This window comes from Pan paniscus, chromosome 2, assembly GCF_029289425.2.
Source record: "Pan paniscus chromosome 2, NHGRI_mPanPan1-v2.0_pri, whole genome shotgun sequence".
NCBI classification, from domain to species: Eukaryota; Metazoa; Chordata; class Mammalia; order Primates; family Hominidae; genus Pan; species Pan paniscus.
Window position 1 is genome coordinate 53187200 of NC_085926.1, and position 18988 is coordinate 53206187.

At 49.6% G+C, this 18988-nt stretch overlaps 1 protein-coding gene across 3 annotated transcripts in view; it reads left to right on the forward strand.

The window, feature by feature from the left end:
* The window catches only part of PRKCD (protein kinase C delta), a 31487-nt gene extending 29602 nt beyond the window's left edge, over positions 1 to 1885 (forward strand). For all 3 annotated transcript variants that reach the window (XM_034956667.4, XM_063602780.1, XM_034956666.3), the window contains one exon: positions 1275 to 1885. In XM_034956667.4, coding sequence (XP_034812558.1) covers positions 1275 to 1433 — 159 coding nt within the window. In that variant the 3' untranslated portion in view covers positions 1434 to 1885. The remainder of the gene's footprint in view (positions 1 to 1274) is intronic.
* The last annotated feature ends 17103 nt before the right edge of the window (positions 1886 to 18988 follow it).

The following is an 18988-nucleotide window of genomic DNA, read 5'->3' on the forward strand; positions in this document are numbered from 1 at the left end:
ACCTCAAACTCAGACGTGTCCTGGCTGAGCATGTAACTGACAGGCTAGGCCAGCTGCAAGAAAATCACACAGCCTGCTTTCAGTCTCACTTTTGATAGATTTCCTTCTCTGCACTAAGAAACACAAAGCAGGTGTGATGTACCCCTTGTCAGTGGGGCAGGGGCTGTCCAGGGGGCTCTTAGCACCAAGAGTGGGCAGGAAGTGGGCCCAGGGCTGCTTTAATCTGCCAGTTTTCAAAAGAAGCTGGAAATCTGGATTTTTAGGTTGCATTGCTCAATTTTAAAACATAAGTTCAGGCCGGGCACAGTGGCCCACACCAGCACTTTGGGAGGCTGAGGCAGGCAGATCACCTGAGGTCAGGAGTTCGAGACCAGCCTGGCCAACATGGTGAAACCCCATCTCTACTACAAAAAATACAAAAAAAATTAGCCGGGTACAGTGGTGCACACCTGTAATCCCAGCTACTCAGGAGGCTGAGGCAGGAGAATCGCTTGAACCCAGGAGGTGGAGGTTGCAGTGAGCCGAGATCGCACCACTGCACTCCAGCCTGGGCAAGAGAGTGAGACTCCATCTCTAAATGAATAAATAAATAAAAATAAATAAATAAAATATAGGTTCAAATTCCATTAAAACCCAGTACAAGCCAAAATGATTGTACTTGCCAGTTCAGTTTGGCTGAAGGGCCACCAGCTTGCGGTCTTTCTGTATTACCATCCCATCATATCCTCAGGAGCAGAGAATCAGCAAATTTCTCCTGTAAACAGCCTGATAGTATATATTTTAGGCTTTTCAGGCTTGATGGTCTCAAAGCAGGCATAGACAGTATGTCAACAAATGGGCATGGTTGTGTATTACAAAAGCTTTATTTTTGGAAAGTGAAATTTGAATTTCACCTAATTTTCATGTCATGAAATATTTTTCTTTTGATTTTTTTTCCAACCATTTAAAAATGTGAAAGCCATTCTTAGCTTGTGGTCCCCACAAAAACAGGTGGTAAGTGAGCCTCCCTGGGCTGTGATTCGGTGGCCTCTGAGCAAGAGGCTACCACCTCTCCTAACCCAGGCCCAGAGCTCCCTGGTCACTTTCCTCATCCTCTTGGGGAAATGGCAGCCTCCTTCCCATGGGGCTCCTTTCAGGCTGCTAGGGGAGGCTCTGTCTTCTGTTCTGGGTGAGGACAGCTCTGGCCTGGCCCAGCCCTGCAGGGACTCCAGCCTGGGGTGTCTGGAGGGCCATTCCCTAGGTCCTGTTTGCTCACCCCTGCCCTCTGCTTGTAGAAGTCACCCAGAGACTACAGTAACTTTGACCAGGAGTTCCTGAACGAGAAGGCGCGCCTCTCCTACAGCGACAAGAACCTCATCGACTCCATGGACCAGTCTGCATTCGCTGGCTTCTCCTTTGTGAACCCCAAATTCGAGCACCTCCTGGAAGATTGAGGTTCCTGGACAGATCAGGCTAGCCCCGCCCTCCACCCACACCTGCCCGCTCCCCACGATAAGCACCAGTAGGACTGTGGTGACTTCTGCTGCTGGCCCCGCCCCTGCCCCCAGAGCGTCCTTGGCTGCCGTCTGGCCAGGCTCTCATGGTACTTCCTCTGTGAACTGTGTGTGAATCTGCTTTTCCTCTGCCTTCGGAGGGAAATTGTAAATCCTGTGTTTCATTACTTGAATGTAGTTATCTATTGAAAATATATATTATATACATAGACATATATATATATGATAGGCTGTATATATTGCTCAGTAGAGAAAAACCGTGGGGGACTGGTGATATGTTGATCTTTTTCAAAAATATATATATATGACAAAAAAAAAAAAAAAAAAGGAGCACAAGCTGTTTGAACCACCAGGTTTATTTGTGTGTCTAAATAAACACCAAATGGTACCAACCTGGTTGTCAGGACACGTTTGTCCCAGGAAGCTGGTGGTGGCCACTCCCACTTTTGGCAGCACTGGCCCGGAAGCCAACTGCTGGGCCTTCATGCAAATGTGTTTGTATTTATGGGTTTCCTCTGGCCCCAGGACCCTGGGCCTAAGGCAGACAGCTTTTCTGGGTGGCGACAGGGAGCCCCAGATGTCTCTGTGGGGTGATGGGACCAGCTGTAGCTGTCTCTGGAAGGGCAGAGAAGTAGAAGGCATGAGCAGAGGCTTTGAGGCTGGCCCCAGATGAGGGAGGAGGACAAGGGAGAGGAAGAAAATACAGCTCAGGCTTCAAGCATATCTGGATTTAAATCACAGAGTAGCCAAAGGATGTGGGCACGTCACTTGATCATTTTAAGCCTCAGTATTGGGTGGGCGTGGTGGCTCACACCTATAATCCTAGCCTTTTGGGAGGCTGAGGTGGGAGGTCTGCGTGAGCCCAGGAGTTTGAGACCAACCTGGACAACATAGCGAGACCCTGTCTCTTTAAAAAAAAAAAAAAGAAGAAGAAAAAGAAGGAGGAAAAGGCTCAGTTTCCTCTAAAATGGGGACAAGGCAAGGAGACCATAGCTGTAACTCCTCATCTCATTACCATTTATCCCTGCCTTTGCCACAGAGGAGTCTGTGTCTAAATTCTAGAATCTATATCATAGCAGCTTTTGCCTACCTGGGGAAGGAGAGACAGGCAGGGTGGGAGAGAAAGGTGGAAAAATGCTGAGTGACTGGGCCAAGGTTGACAGACATGCTCCAGTGTGCCTGTCGTGCAGGCGAGGAATGGCTCCAGGAGACCAGGAGGTGCCGGCATCCCCCCAAGAGTGCACAGCTGGAGACAGTGTGTCTGCTCTGCCCTCCTCCCCACCGTTTCCATGTCTCCCCCTCTCCTGGCTTTTCATTGCTTCCGCCTCCTTCGCTACCTCTCCCTCTTTCTGTTCCCGCCCTGCTGTCTGGGGCACCGGTCTCAGGTAGAGCCTGCTCTTCAGCCCCTCTGGTCCAGCCCTGGCCCTCTGTCCCTAGAGGGGGGTGAGGCACTCCTAGCACCGGATTGGCTGGCCTGGGCAGCCAAGCAACTGACTTCCAGCAAGTTCATTTTTCTGGGCTGAGGTACAAGTTTCCACAACCGGACAGGGTGGGATGGTATGGGGCTGGTGCTGGCCCAGGGAGGGGGCTGCAGGGATGGGGGCCAAACTCTCCCCAAAGAGACCAAATGTCCCCTTCTCCTCCCCACCTCCTATCTTCTCAAGGAACCTTCCTCTTGAATTCCTGCTCTGCCTTGGGCCAGCCTGGGTGTCCAGGACAGCAGGGAAAACCTCAGAAAGTGCTTGTCCTGTGGGCTCACACGTGGAGGAACTGGCAGCATGGCATAGGCTCTGTTCTGGGACACTGGGGCTGTAGGAGCCCAGAGGAGGTGCCTGGAGACCCCCTGTTCCCTGCCTTTGCCACAACACACACATTCCCCAAGAACCCCCATGGAGCCATTCAGAGGGAGGTTAGAACAAAAACGTGGTTGGTGTCTGAACTCAGAGCCTCCCAGCGTCCTCCTGAAGCACCAAAGCGGAGCCTTGCAACTCGAGCCGTTTCCTCCCGTGTGGAACTGGGGAATAGGTTGTTTATCAGCCAGAGGCAGTGGAGGGTGGTGGGAAGAACATGGTGCCTGGAATCAGAAGCCTGGGGTTTGAATTCCACTCTGCTACCTACATACCGGGCACTCGATGAGTTCCTTCATGGGCCTCAGTTTCCTCATCTGTAAAACCAGACCATTAATCCTGCTGCCTCATGGAACTGACTCTGGCAGGCCCTTGTAGGACTGTTGGTCCACTACTCAGTGGTGCCAGGCAGAGCCCAGGAAAGGACAGGCGCTGGGCCCATGAGGTCCACCTCAAGCAGCCCAGGACAGGAAGCAGCTGCTGGGGACACTGCCAAACTGCCTGGGAGGCTACACCATTCCAGGCCCATTCCCAGCCATTGGGTGGGTGCCAGGCTTGACCCAGCAGCCTCAGGAAATGCCTCTTGAGGCTGGGCCCTGAACCACACTTTCACTGGGACCTGGGGACCCTGAAGCAGGCAGACTGCCCTCTGCCTCCCACCTGCCAAGTAGGTATTCGAGCAGCAGCCAGCCTACCCCCCACCCTGCAAGGGCCAAACAGAGCTGGGTGCCCCATCAGTGCTGGGCCAAGCAGCATGGATGCAGGAGGGCCTGGAAGCAGGAGCATGGGCTCGGCTACTAGACAGCCCTGGGTTCGAACTGTGCATGTCCCTGGTTGTGTGACCTCAGTAAATGACTTAACCTCCCAGTGCCCTAAATTCCTCTACTGTAAAATGGGGATTACCATGATGGCTGCCGTGGACTGTGATGATGTCTCTAAGTGCAGGGCATGAGCTCAGCGTGCACTAGGTGCATAGGAAACAGCAGCCACTATGACCCCGTGCCCGGGTGGGATGAAACATGCTCAGGAGAGCAGGCCTGTCCACTGCACACTGCACTTCGAGTGCAAGTCCTCTAACTGGACCGCAGGTGGGCGGTTAAATGCACCCGCCTCATGACCCAGTGGTGCCTTTCAGGCAGAGCTACCTGGGAACTTCACCCAAGGGCCCCAGAAGGCTTGCCAGGAAGCCCACCACTGCATGGATTAATGGAAAAACTGGAAGCAAGCAGAAGGCCCAGCAGCCGGGGAACTGGTTAAATACTCTCCTGGCGTGGAAAGTGGTGCAGGGCCAAGTGACCGGCAAAAAGAGACATTGAGAGAATCAAAGATGCAGCCAGATTCTACCCTGTGGTTCCACGGGCCAGCTCGTGAGGGCATCCAAGGTCTCAGGCACAGCAAAGGGCTGCAGAGATGAAGAATGGATGGAAGGAAGGATGGATGGATGAATGAATGGATGAATGAATGAATGAATGAATGGACTGCCGAGACCCCAAGTCCCTTTAAGGCAGTGGCTCCCAAATTCAGCGTGTGTTGGTCCCATGTCAAGTTCTAACCAGCGGGTCTCAGCCCTGGCTGTCACTGGAAGCCGATGCCAGGCTGCCCTGGTCTACTTACTCGGTGATCTGTGGAGGGCCAGGCATCAGTACTTTGAAAGCTGCCCCTGCGGTCCCACCTGCGCCAAGATCCAGAGCCAGTTGGGGAATCTGCATCTTGCCCAGTCATCCTGGTGAAGCCAGAAAATGCTACTCTGAACAGGCCACACCCTGGAAGGCGAAGTCACCTGCCTGTATGGCCCAGTCTTGGCCCGCAGAGGCCCGAACATCCCCTCCACAACCTGCGCCCCGCCTGCGCAAGGACCACGGGCGGAGGATTGGTGGCTAGGGAAGAACGGTGCGGAAAGCACGCGGCCCCAGCTGGGCTACAGTGCCCTCTGGCGGCCAGAAGGCTCGCGGGCGCTGAGGCCACAGACCCCAGGAGGGGAGGACCCCCGTGGAAGGGAGCGCCGGCTTTCTCACTTCGTGTCACTACTCCCTGGGGAAATATTTCAATAAAGAGGTACTGGGTGACCATTTTGGAGAGGTTCAGAGACGTGGAGGTTACAGCTAGACAGCTCCCTGGTATTTTTAGGATCTCCGGACGGCCCTAAATTCAAGCATTCCAACGTCACAGCCACATTCCCCCATTGATTATTAATTTATTTAGAGACAGGGTCTTGACCTGTCACCCAGGCTGGGGTGCAGTGGTGCCATCACAGCTCACTGCAGCCTCGACCCCCTGGGCTTGTCAAGCAATCCTCCCACCCTCAGCCTCCCGAGTAGCTAGGACCACAGTCATGTACCACCCTGCCTGGCTAATTTTGTATTTTTGGTAGAGTTGGGGTTTCACCATGTTACCCAGACTGGTCTCAAATTCCTGAGCTCAAGCAATCCTCCCACCTCGACCTCCCAAAGTGCTGTGATTATGGGCGTGAGCCACCGTGCCCATGAGCTCACCATGCACCTGCCCCTTCCTCGGCCTCCCTCAAAGCTGGATGGGATCTTCAGCTCCCTCCTGCACCCTGACTGTGCCCAGCACGTGATCCCAGACGACTGTGATGTCAGAGGCTGGGGAGCTGGTTGTGGTTTCCTGCGTGCTGACCATCCTCCCAGGCACTTTATCTCCTTAGGCTGGGGCAGGGGGAGATACATGCAGCTGAAAATACAAGACCTGACAGCAAAGGAAAGGAATGGGGACAAAGGCCCCCAAAGGTGAGAGCCAGGCCTGAGTCAGCACAGCCCAGATCAGGCCAGACGTGTGAGGTTTGGGGCACTCCTTGAGTCTGGTCGTCATATTGAATCAGCCCTTCACATAGCCTCAGTGATTTAAGTCTTCAGAACTTGAACGCCAGTTCCTAAATCAGGCTTGTTAAGTGGGGCTTAGAAGATTGATATGGTTTGGCTGTGTCCTTACCTAAATCTCATCCTGAACTGTAGTTCCCATAATCCCCTGGTATCGTGGGAGAGACCCAGTGGGAGGTAATTGAATCATGGGGGCGGTTACCTCCATGCTGTTCTCATGATAGTGAGTTCTCACGAGATTGGATGGTTTTATAAGGGACATTCCCCCCCCTCCCCCAACTTCACTCTGCACTTCTCCTTGCTGCCGCCACGTGGAGGACGTGTTTGCTTCACCTTCTGCCATGATTGTAAGTTTCCTGAGGCCTCCCCAGCCATGCAGAACTGTGAGTCAATTAAAACTCCTTTATAAATTATCCAGTCTCAGGTATGTCTTTATTTTATTTTATTTTTTATTTATTTATTTTTTTGAGACGGAGTCTCACTCTGTCACCAAGGCTAGAGTGCGATGGCGCGATCTTGGCTCACTGCAACCTCCACCTCCCAGGTTCAAGTGATTCTCCTGCCTCAGCCTCCTGAGTAGCTGGGATTACAGGCATCTGCCACCACGCCTGGCTAATTTTTGTATTTTTGTAGAGATGGGGTTTCACCATGTTGGCCAGGCTGGTCTTGAACTCCTGACCTCAGGTGATCCTACAGCCATGGCCTCCCAAAGTGCTGGGATTACAGGCGTGAGCCACCGCGCCTGGCCTTATTTATTTATTTAGAGACAGAGTCTTGCTCTGTCTCCCAGGCTGGAGTGCAGTGGTGCAATTTTGGCTCACTGCAACCTCCGCCTCCCAGGTTCAAGCCATTCTCCTGCCTCAGCCTCCTAAGTAGCTGAGATTACAGGCACCTGCCAGCACGTCTGGCTAATTTTTGTATTTTTAGTAGAGATGGGGTTTCACTGTGTTGGCCAGGCTGGTCTCGAATTCCTGACCTCAGGTGATCTGCCTGCCTCGGCCTCCCAAAGTGCTGGGATTACAGGCATGAGCCACTGAACCCGGCCGATATGTCTTTATTAGCAGTGTGAGAACAGACTAATACAAAGACTCCTAATTTCTTCTCTGTCTCTGTCCTGAAATACATAACTCTGAAAGCCCTGACATTTGCTGCTCAGCCCACATTAAGTACTGGATAAAGCTCAGAGCTTTGGGGAAGGTACTTTTCCTTTTTCTTCTTAGGAGAGGGGAGTTTAGCTTTCTATCAGTTTCACCTGGGGTGGTAGATGCAGGAGCTGTGAGTAGGGTGGGCAGTGCTGCGCTCTGTTCCCAAATTTGTATATTCCTTCATGGAACAGGTGGCTGCTGTGTGCCAGGACCTTGACGAGCATCACTCAGCAGGCATGACTGTGCCTGGCACTCATGGTGTGTGGCCTGAGAGCCCATGTCAGAATACCCTGGGACAAGCACTGTGCTTGATGCTTTTCCTGCATGGTTGCCTGCAGTTCGTCGTCACAACAGCCCCGTGAGGAAACGGCTGGGACTCTCCTTTTACCGGTGAGCAAACCCAGGCTCTGAGAGGTTGAGTGATGTGGCCTACAGCTCTGGAATGGGGGCTCCTTCCATCTGCGAGTTGGTTCCCTTGTCATGTTTCCTGTAGAGACAACAGGACATTCTCCCTCCTTTTCCTGGGCTTGCTCAGGAACTGTCAGAGAACACGAGGGCTCCCTACCCTGGTCCTGTCCTCAGAGGGTCCAATAAGAGAGAAGTGAGCCAGTGGCAGGCAGGGACAGCAGAGGGCAGCAACGATGGGCACAGGCAGGCTGACTTGGAGCTGGAAGGACCCTTGGAGATTATGGGTCTCTAGTGAGGATATCCATGGATTCACAGTGGGGAAGCTGAGGCCAGAGAGGAGAAGGGGTTGGGCCAGGGTTGCACAGGAAGGTAGTGGCAGGGATGCAGGGAGACCCTCAAAGAGAACAGCCAGCTGGTCCCCAACATACTACCTCCTAGAGGGCAGAATCCTGACTCAGTGTCCTTTCCACCCACTGCAAACCCACAGTGAGCCCAGCACGTGGTGTGTGGCCAGTCAGTGTTGAGGAATGAGCACAGGTGAGTGAATACCGAGTGTCCACTGAGCGCTCGCTTCACCCCAGCACAGCCTGCCTCTCATTCTCTTTTCCCCTCCCCTGCTCTGGTATAAGGAGGGACAAGGATAAGAAGTAGGTAAAGTTAGGAGTGGCCTCTAGTGCTGCCTGTGGCACTAACGGTGGCAGATAACCAAAGCCCAAGGCCTTAGGGTTCATGTCCTCCAGCAGGTGGGTGGTGGAGGCCAGCTGCCCCAGCCGAGGGTGGGGACCTGGCTCAAGAGCAGGGCAGTGGCTGGGCATGGTGGTTCATGCCTGTAATCTCAGCACTTTGGGAGGCCGACGCAGGCAGATCACTTGAGGTCAGGAGTTTTAGACCAGCCTGGCCAATATGGCAAAACCCCATCTGTACTAAAAATACAAAAAAAAAAAAAAAATTATCCAGGCATGGTGGCAGGCGCCTGTAATCCCAGCTACTTGGGAGGCTGAGGCAGGAGAATCCCTTGAACCCAGGAGGCAGAGATTGCAGTGAGCCGAGATCGTGCCACTGCACTCCAGCCTGGGCAACAGAGTGAGACTCTGTCTCAAAAAAGGCAGCAGCAGGAGGACCCAGCCCATTAGGCAGCCCACTGCCATCAGTAGCATTGGCAAGACCTCTCCAAGCCACTTTCTGTGTTGTAAATCATGAGTTGAGAAACAGTTAAGCCAATTTAGACACACTTTGCATGAATAATAAGTTAAAAATAATATGCTTCACAAAATATTTGCATTGAATCAAAAATGAATTTTGTTAGCTTAATTGTTCTTGAATACCCTGTCCGGAAAAAAAGGTATGTTTTGAAAAAAAAGTCTTTAAACCTAGCTCAGGTTTGTCAATTGCTTGATATCAAATGCCCCTGTTTATAATGGACCCATATGCATACTCTGCCTGGCATGTGCCAGGAGGTGGCAGTGCTGATGGCCAAACCATAGGACGAGGGCTCAGAGTCAGATCTGGGTCTACACCTGCCTGCCCCATCCCAGTTGTGTGGCCCTGAGCAGGCTGTTCAGCCTCTCTTAGCCTCAGTTTCCTCATCTGCAGCATGTGCATAATAGTATATGGTTGTTAAGAGGTCAATGCATGGAAAACTCATACTGCAGCCAAGCACCCAGAAATGTAAGAATGTGATTCTTAACTCCATGAACATTTTGCATGTCATCATACATGATCTCTTCATAACAATGCTGTAAGCGTAAGGAATTCTTTGGGAAGGGGACACACTTTTCCTAGCATGGGAGTGGGTTACAGAGCCCTGAGTCATGAGTCAGCAGTGGGCTCCAGTCCCTGAAACAGGGACCTTCACTCTTCCTCTCACTGTGGGCTTTGGGCCAGCAGCCAGCTCCACAGCAGAAAATGTGTCTAAGATTGGTAGGAATAGCAAGTGAGCCTCATGTGAGTTTAAATTGCGAGAAAGAAAATTTGAATGTCAAATACCCCAGTTCTTAGCACAAATTAAAATCAAACCCTAGGAAAGGCGGTAATTACCACTGTCACAAAATTCCATGGAAAGTTGCAGCAGCAGTAGAAAGAGCAGCTGACACCTGCGACATGGCCCCCTTCTCTCCCCCCATTTGGTCTTACAGCCCATGCTGAGCTCCCTGCCTCCACCCTCATGATCCTCCCCAGGCTATTCCAGAGGCTCAGCTGCAGAGCCACCTGGAGACCCCCAAATGTACCCCCTACTGGTAGCGTCTGGGGCATGAATGTGCAGGTTGAGCTGATGTTTCTTGAGCATCTACTAAGGGCAGATCTGGTACTGGAGGCTTTAGTGCATTAGTGGTCTTGACCTTGAAATGAAGGCTGGACTCATTAATTCACTCTGTGATGGCATGTTGGGGGCTCTGCAGGATGGTGGGAAGCTGACACAATCAAGGAACAGAACTCATGCCCTCAGTTGGGAGGCAGGTGCATAAAGACGATCACAGTACATGGTGGTGTGGGGATGAGGGGTGCCCACACAGGCTGTGGGCATACAGAGGTGCTGGCTCTTCCTGGGTGGGCTGTGGCAACCAGGGAAGGTCTCCTGGAAGCAGGTGAAGTAGGAGGTGGGACTCGGACACTGGACCAAATTGAGGACTAGCTAAAACAGGGACGGGGCAAGCAGTTTTCTGTAATATGCAACCGCGGGTGTGCCATGTCAGTTTACTGTTGCCATGGCAACACCCAGATGTTACCACCCTTTTCCATGGCAATGACCCAACGACCTGGAAGTTACCACTCATTTTCCTAAAGTTTTCTGCATAATCCACCCCTTAATTTGCATGTAATTAAAAGTGGGTATAAATTTGACTGCAGAACTGCCTCTGCGTGGCTACTCATGGCACAGTGCCTGTGGGATAGCCCTGCCCTGCAAGGAGCAGTGCCTCTGCTGCTGCTGCATGCTGCTGCACGCTGCCACTTCCATAGAAATAGCTGTCCGCCGGGTGCGGTGGCTCACACCTGTAATCCCAGCACTTTGGGAGGCTGAGGTGGGTGGATCACCTGAGCTCAGGAGTTCAAGACCAGCCTGCCAACATGGTGAAACCCCATCTCTATTAAAAATACAAAAATTAACCAGGCGTGGTGGTGGGCACCTGTAATCCCAGCTACTCGGGAGGCTGAGGTAGGAGAACCATTTGAACCCAGGAGGCAGAGGTTGCAGTGAGCCAAGATTGTGCCACTACACTCCAGCCTGGGCAACAAAGGGAGACTCTGTCTCAAAAAAAGAAATTGCTGCCTAACACCACTGCTTGGCCTTGGATTCTTTCCTGGGTAAAGCCAAGAACCCTCCCAGGCTAAGCCCCAATTTTGAGGCTCATCTGCCCTGTATCAGAAGGAACATGTAATCCTGAGACCCAAAGAATGAGTAGCTCTCACAGTCAGTCTGGCAAAACTTTTCAAGTCTGATAATACCCAGTGCTGGTGGTAGGTGTAGGTGTTGGGCAGGGCGGGGTTAGGGGGGAGGCGCTATTCACAGCAGTGGGAATGTAAGTTGGCCCCATTCTCCTGGAAAGTCATTTGGCACTCTGTGAGCACTGAAGACCAGCAGTGTCTCTGCTGGGGACAGCCTTGGTGGCCTCAAGAGTCACACAGATGAGGATGCTTGTTGTCTATTTTAGTCTCTGTGCTTGTCTGTGTTCCAAATGATCCATAATTTTTTAAAGTGTCTTTTAAAGAACATGTAGGTGTTCTGACTCTTGATCTGATGGCTGGTTACCCAGGCGTCCTTTTATAATAATTTGTTATACTGTTCTTTTGTTCTATGTGCTTTTCTTTATGGATATGACATTTCACAGTTTTTAAAAATTAGAAAGAATGAGTAGGCGAGACGCTGGGGTCAGGCAGTCTCAGGCAGAGGAAGCAGCCTGAGCAAAGCCCCGGGAGCTGGGCAAAGGCAGGGGTGTGCATGACCCTGGGAATCCTGGCCCAACAACCAGGCACCCTGGCCCAAGGACATGCGGTCCCCTGAGGAACAGCATCTCTGCTCCCACCTCTGGTTAGCCATCGGTGCAGCACCTGCACTGCCGAGGCCAGGCCTAACTTAGTCCCACTTCGGCCTGTGTGAGGCTGGATCAAAAGTGTGCTCTCAGTGAGGGGGAACCAGTAGAGGTGAGATGATGGGTTTAATAAAGTAGTTTAACCACCGCCACTTGGTGTGCTAAGAGGCGGTTGCTGTGGCCAGCAGGTGGAGGTTATAATGAGCCTGGCATTTCTTGTTGGAGGCGGCAGGCAGTGGCAGCTTGACAACCTGTCTGGGGAGAGAGGGCGGAGCAGCGGCCACCGGTGGAGGCACGGGGGCAGCTGTGCCCACAGGGGTACTACTGATGGCTCCCCAACCAGCTCCACAGCCTTTTCCGGGGGCTTTTAGAAGGTTGGAGGAGATGGAGTACAGGCAGGGGTGGCAGGAAAGTTGTTTTTTCAGTAGAAGCCAAAGACAAACTTCAAGAGAAGAGGAAAAGTTTTTTGTTAAACTCTCTAGTGGTTTTCTGCATTGGCGATGGGAAGTCAAACCAAAGCACTGGGCTTTTGGCCTCAGCGGGGTGCTGCACCTGCAGGGTATGGAAGGGCACCTGGCATGAGGGAAAATGAGTGATTTATCTAACAAGTTGTCTTATTAGGAAAACGTGGCGGCTCACTCCTCTAATCCTAGCACTTTGTGAGTTGTGATATGATTTCCAGGTGGGAGGATCACTTGAGCCCAGGAGTTCGAGATCAGCCTAGGCAACATAGTGAGACTCTATCTCTTAAAAAATTAGCCAGGCATGGTGGTCCACCTGTGGTCCCAGCTGCTTGGGAAGCTGAGGCGGGAGGATCGCTCGAGCCTGGGAGGTCAAGGTTGTAATGAGCTGTGATTGCGCCACTGCACTCTAGCCTGGGTGACAGAGTGAGACCCTGTCAAAAAAAAAAAAAAAAAAAAAAAAAGGCTGGGTGCGGTGGCTCATGCCTGTAATGCCAGCACTTTGGGAGGCCGAGGCGGGCAGATCACGAGGTCAGGAGTTTGAGACCAGCTTGGCCAACATGGTGAAACCTCATCTCTACTAAAAATACAAAAATTAGCCGGGCATGGTGGCGCACGCCTGTAGTCCTAGCTACTCAGGAGGCTGAGGCAAGAGAATTGCTTGAACCCGGGAGGCGGAGGTTGCAGTGAGCTGAGCTCGTGCCACTGCACTCCAGCCTGGAATCTGTCTCAGAAGAGAAAAAAAAATATCAGAAAACATTCAGACATTTAAAAAAGTATAGTGATTCTGTTCCAGATGAAGAAACAAGTAGAGATAAAATTGCAGCCCCTAGGCTGGGTGAGGTGGCTCACTCCTGTAATCCCAGCAGTTTGGGAGGCCAAGGCAGGTGGATAACCTGAGGTCAGGAATTCAAGACCAGGCTGGTCAATGTGGTGAAACTCTGTCTCTACTAAAAATACAAAAATTAGTTGGGTGTGGTGGCATGTACCTGTAGTCCCAGCTAATCAGGAGGCTGAGGCAGGAGAATTGCTTGAACCCAGGAGGTGGAGGTTGCAGTGAGCCAAGATTGCACCACTGCACTCCAGCCTGGGCCACAGAGCAACACTCCATCTCAAAAAAATAAAAAAGAAAAGAAAAAGAAAAAATAGCTGGGCACGGTGGTGGGCAGGCACCTGTAGTCCCAGCTACCTGGGAGGCTGAGGCAGGAGAATCGCTTGAGCCTGGTAGGCAGAGGTTGCAGTGAGCCAAGATTGCACCACTGCACTCCAGCCTGTGCAACAGAGCAAGACTGCACTCAAAACAACAAGTAAATGGAATCATGTAATACGTGGTCTTTTGTGGACTGGTCAAGTGCATTTCTTTTAATGATTGAATGGCATTCCATCATATAAATTTACCACAATTTATTTATCCAAATAAATGATGTGGAATTTTGCTTTCAGTCAAGATGGAGTAAAGGGGACTGTATTTTCCCTCCTGCCTGAAAAACTAAAACTCCAGACAAAATGGATGAAACAGCAGTTCTGAAGATGCTGGACATCAGGAACAAAGGACAGTGATCTGAGAGATGGGAAACGAGGGAGCTGAGCCCTGACTGCCCCAGCTCTACTGACTGCAGAGGGTCTCCAGGCTGTGGGACAGGGAGGGGGGATCCAGGTGGAGGCCAGTGGACTCCCAAGTTGAGTAGATGAAGCTGGCAGTCCAGGCAAGCCAAAGTGGCTAGAATTCACAGTGCATCCTACCGGGGACAAGAGAGCGAGAGAGAGAGAGAGAGACAAAGAAGGAGAGAAAGAAGCCTGGAACCTGCAGAGACGCCTCCTCAAGTCTTCGCTGAGTACTGATTATTGCATGCATCTGAGGAAACCACCCAAGGCTGGGGAGAAAGCCCTCTAAATGAATTAAAGCGAACAATCCTCAGAACTCACACAGGGTCAGGAACAATGCCAGACTGGAAACTGCATAATTAAGATATCACTGTTCAGAGCACCCAGAGAGGTTTTGCCTCAGTACCAGATAAAAATTAACCTGCAGCCTAGGCAACATAGCAAGACACTGTCTCTACACAAAATACAAAAATTAGCTGGGTGTGGTAGTGCATACCTGTAGTCCCAGCTACTCAGGAGGCTGAGGCAGGAGGATCACTTGATTCCAGGAGTCCAAGGCTGCAGTGAGCTCTGATTGCTACTGTACTCTAGCCTGGGCAACAGAGCAAGACCCTATCTCAAACATGAAAAAAATGTAAAATTAACCCTAGACTAAACATTGTTCTGGTCTTGCCTAACAAAGCTTAGAAGCAAGACCCAAAAGTATTAAACTATTTCCAAGAAATCATTGTAGAACTAAGCCTAAGAATATTTATGAGAACACAAAAAATATCCAGCACCCAATAAGGCAAAATTCACAATGTCTGGCACCCAATCAAAAATTGCCAGGTATTGGCCAGGCACAGTGGCTCATGCCTATAATCCCAGCACTTCGGAGGGACAAGGCGGGCAGATCACTTGGGGTCAGGCATTCAAGACCAACCTGGCCAACATGGTGAAACCCCACCTCTATTAAAAATACAAAAATTAGCCAGGCCTGGTGACACATGCCTGTAGTCCTGGCTACTCAGGAGGCTGAGGCAGGAGAATTTGCTTGAACCAGGGAGGCGGAGGTTGCAATAGGCTGAGATCACACCACTGCACTCCAGCCTGGGTGACAGAATGAGACTCCATCTCAAAAAAAAAAAAAAACAAAAAAAAAAAACCAGGCATTAAAAGAAATAGGAGAAATAGGCTGGGCACGGTGGCTCACACCTGTAATCCCAGCACTTTGGAAGGTGGAGGCAGGCAGATCACAAGGTCAGGAGATCGAGACCATCCTGGCTAACACGGTGAAACCCCATCTCTACTAAAAATATAAAAAATTAGCTGGGCGTGGTGGCGGGCGCTTGTAGTCCCAGCTACTCAGGAGGCTGAGGCAGGAGAATGGTGTGAACCCGGGAGGTGGAGCTAGCAGTGAGCTGAGATCGCACCAGTGCACCCCAGCCCGGGTGACAGAGCAAGACTCTGTCTCAAAAAAAAAAAAAAAAAGAAATAGCAATCAATTAAAACTGACCTAGAAACAACACCAATAATAGAATTAACAGACAAAGGCATTAAAACAATTATAACTATATTCCATATGTCAAAAAGTTGAGACATGGAGGATATAAAAAAGACCCAGATCACACTTGTAGAGATAAAATCTGTGATATCTGAGATAAAAAATATGCTGGATGGGATCTATAGCAGATTAGACATTATAGATGAAAAGATGAGTCAACTTGAGTACATAGTAATAAATACTATCCAAAATGAAATCTAGGAAAAAAGAATATATATATTTTTTTGACAGAGTGGAGTCTCGCTGTGTCACCCAGGCTTGGGTGCAGTGGCGCAATCTCAGCTCACTGCAACCTCCACCTCCTGGGTTGAAGCGATTATCCTGCCTCAGCCTCCCGAGTAGCTGGGATTACAGGGGTGTGCCCGGCTAATTTTTGTATTTTTTTTTTTTTTTTAGTAGAGACAGGGTTTCACTATATTGGCCAGGCTGGTCTCAAACTCTTGACTTTGTGATCTATCTGCCTGGGCCTCCCAAAGTGCTGGGATTATAGGCGTGAGCCACCGTGCCCGGCAGGAAAAAAGAATTTTTAAAACTGAACAGAGCCCCCAGTGAGTGGTGATACAATTTCGAGCAATCAAATATATTTGTAATTGGAATCACTGAAGGAGGAAGGGATGGTACAGAAAACTTGAAGAAATAATGGCAGACAATTTTCCTAATTTGATTAAAACTGTAAATCCACAGATTCAAGAAGCTCAATTAGTCCCAAGCACAATAAACACAAGGGAAACTATATCAGAGTATATCCAAATTAAACTGCCATGATAAAGAGAAAATCTTGAGGCCAGGTGCAGTGGCTCATCCCTGTTATCCTAGCACTGTGGGAAGCTAAGGCAGGAGGATCACTTGAGGCCAGGAATTCAACACCAGACTGAACAATATAGGAAAACCCTATTTCTACAAAAAATTAAAAAATTAGCCAAGCACGGTGGCATATGCCTGTAGTTCTAGCTACTCAAGAAACTGAGCCAGGAGGATTAGTTGAGCCCAGGGAGTTGAGGCTGCAGTGAGTTATGGTTGTGCCACTGCACTCCAGCCTGGGTGACAGAGTAAGACCCTGTCTCAAAAAACAACAAAAAAACCACAAAGGAAACCTTAAAAGCAGCCAGCACCCAGTAAAAAAAATCATGCTACATACAGAACAAAAATAAAGATTACAACATTACAATAGGTTTGTCTTTGGAAACAATGCAAGTTGAAGATAACGGAGTAACATCTTTAAAGTACTAACGCAAAAACCAAAACACCTGTCAACACAGAATTCTATAGCTAACAAAAATACCTTTCAGAGGCCAGGCACAGAACCCAGAATTCTATGGCTAACAAAAATATCTTTCAGAAACAAGGATCTCATAAAGGGTTTTTCAGACACCCAAAGCTGAAATCATTCATCTCCAGCATCTGTTAAAAATGTTAAACGAAGTCCCTGGGCAGAGGAAAAGTTATTCCCAATGGAAATAAAGATCTATACAAAGGAACAAAGGAGACCCAAACAGTAACTACATGCATGACTGGTGTATTAATGAAGTAATGAAGCTTCAGCAAAGTCTTATCTGAAATTGCAAAGGCAGGCAAATTTGTTCCAGAGGTCACAAGACTTAACATTCCATTATAAAAGTAAATGTTATTACTGTTATAAGAGTATACGCAAGGCAATAAAACTGATTCTGTATAAATCATGAAATTCAGGAAACCTTCAGCAGTGCATCTGTACATGAAACTTTCTCAACCACAATAATGAAGTTGTCTCGGGTTAATGTATTATCATTTGCAACTCATTTTTCCAGTTACCCACTTTATCGAACAGCCATTCCTGTGGCACCTGCCCCATATAAAACACTGTGCCTGGCTATGGGAAGAAAATTAAGATGAGCCTGTAATCCCAGGACTTTGGGAGGCTGAGGCAGGTGGATCACCTGAGGTCAGGAGTTCAAGACCAGTCTGGCCAATATGGCAAAGCCCTGTCTCTACTAGAAAAAAAAAAAAAAAAAAAGCCAGGTGTGATGGCATGTGTCTGTAATCCCAGCTACTCAGGAGGCTGAGAAGAATTGCTTGAACCCAGGAGACAGAAGTTGCAGTGAGCCAAGATCATGCCATTGCACTCCAGCCTGGGTGACAGAGCAGGACTATCTCAAAAATAAATAAATAAATAATAAAATAACGATAACCAGAAAATGAACCAGGCTTTAAGAATTTCACAATCTATAACAAATTGCCATCATAGGAGGGAATAAATACAGAGGAGGGATGGAGATATTTCTCCCAACCAGAGATGTGAAAAAGACCATTACCTAGGTAACCTCCTAAAGCATGAGAATTTAGAAATATTTAGTTAAGAAAGGCTGCACCTTGTTTTTTGGCAACTTCTGATTAAAATAGTAAATTTCTGGTTAAAATATTAAAATGTCTCTTCTGTTTCATCTCCCTGCCTTCTGTCACTCTACTGTCCTTGAAACTGGAGAGAGAGAGAGAGAGAGGAACAGCAGAGTGGAGGAAGGTAGTTTTCACCACCAATATCTAGATTAACTGTTTCCAGAGGGTTGGTAATAAGATGTGTTGTAACCACCCAGTGGGTTTATTTTGCCCACTGCCCAGATACAGCTAATTTATCGAGACAGGGGAATTGCAATAGAGAAAGAGTTTAACCCTGCTTCTACTAAAAATACAAAAATTAGCCAGGTGTGGTGGCAGGCACCTGTAGTCCCAGCTACTCAGGAGGCTGAGGCAGGAGAATCACTGGAACTTGGGAGGCAGAGGTTGCAGTCAGCTGAGATCACACCATTGCACTCCAGCCTGTGCATCAGAGTGAGACTCCACCTCAAAAAAAAAAAAGAGTTTAATAGAGACAGCTAAATGGGAGACAGAGTTTTTTATTATTACTCAAATCAGCCACCCCCAAAATTCAGTGTTTTAAGCTAGTTTGGTGGGCAAGAGGCTAGGGAATGTGTGCTGCTGACTGGTTGGGGATGTAATCACAGGGGTGTGGAAAAGCAGTCCTCCTGCACTGAGTCCACTTCTAGGTGGGTACCACTAGAGGAGTTGCTAGTCTGGGTAGGGGCCATCTGGTTGTCAGAAATGCAAAAGCCTGAAAAGAGGCAGGGCATGGTGGCTCACAACTGCAATCCCAGCACTTTGGGAGGCCAAGGCTGGAGGATCACTTGAGGTCAGGAGTTCGAGACCAGGCCAGGCACAGTGGCTCACACCTGTAATCCCAGCACTTTGGGAGGCAAAGGCTGGTGGATCACTTGAGGTCGGGAGTTTGAGACCAGGCCAGGTGCAGTGGCTCACACCTGTAATCCCAGCATTTTTGGAGGCTGAGGCAGGAGGATCACTTGAGGTCAGGAGTTCAAGACCAGCCTGGCCAACATGGTAAAACCCTGTCTCTACTAAAAATACAAAAAAAATTAGCTGGGTGTGGTGGCGGGCACCTGTAATCCTAGCTACTCGGCTACTCCACCTCCAAGCTGAGGTGGGAGGATCGCTTGAACCTGCGAAACAGAGGTTGTGAGCAGAGATCATGCCACTGCACTCCAGCCTGGGTGACAGAACAAGACTCTGTCTGGAAAAAAAAAAAAGCCTGAAAAGATATCTCAAAGGGCCAATTTGGGGTTTTACAATGGT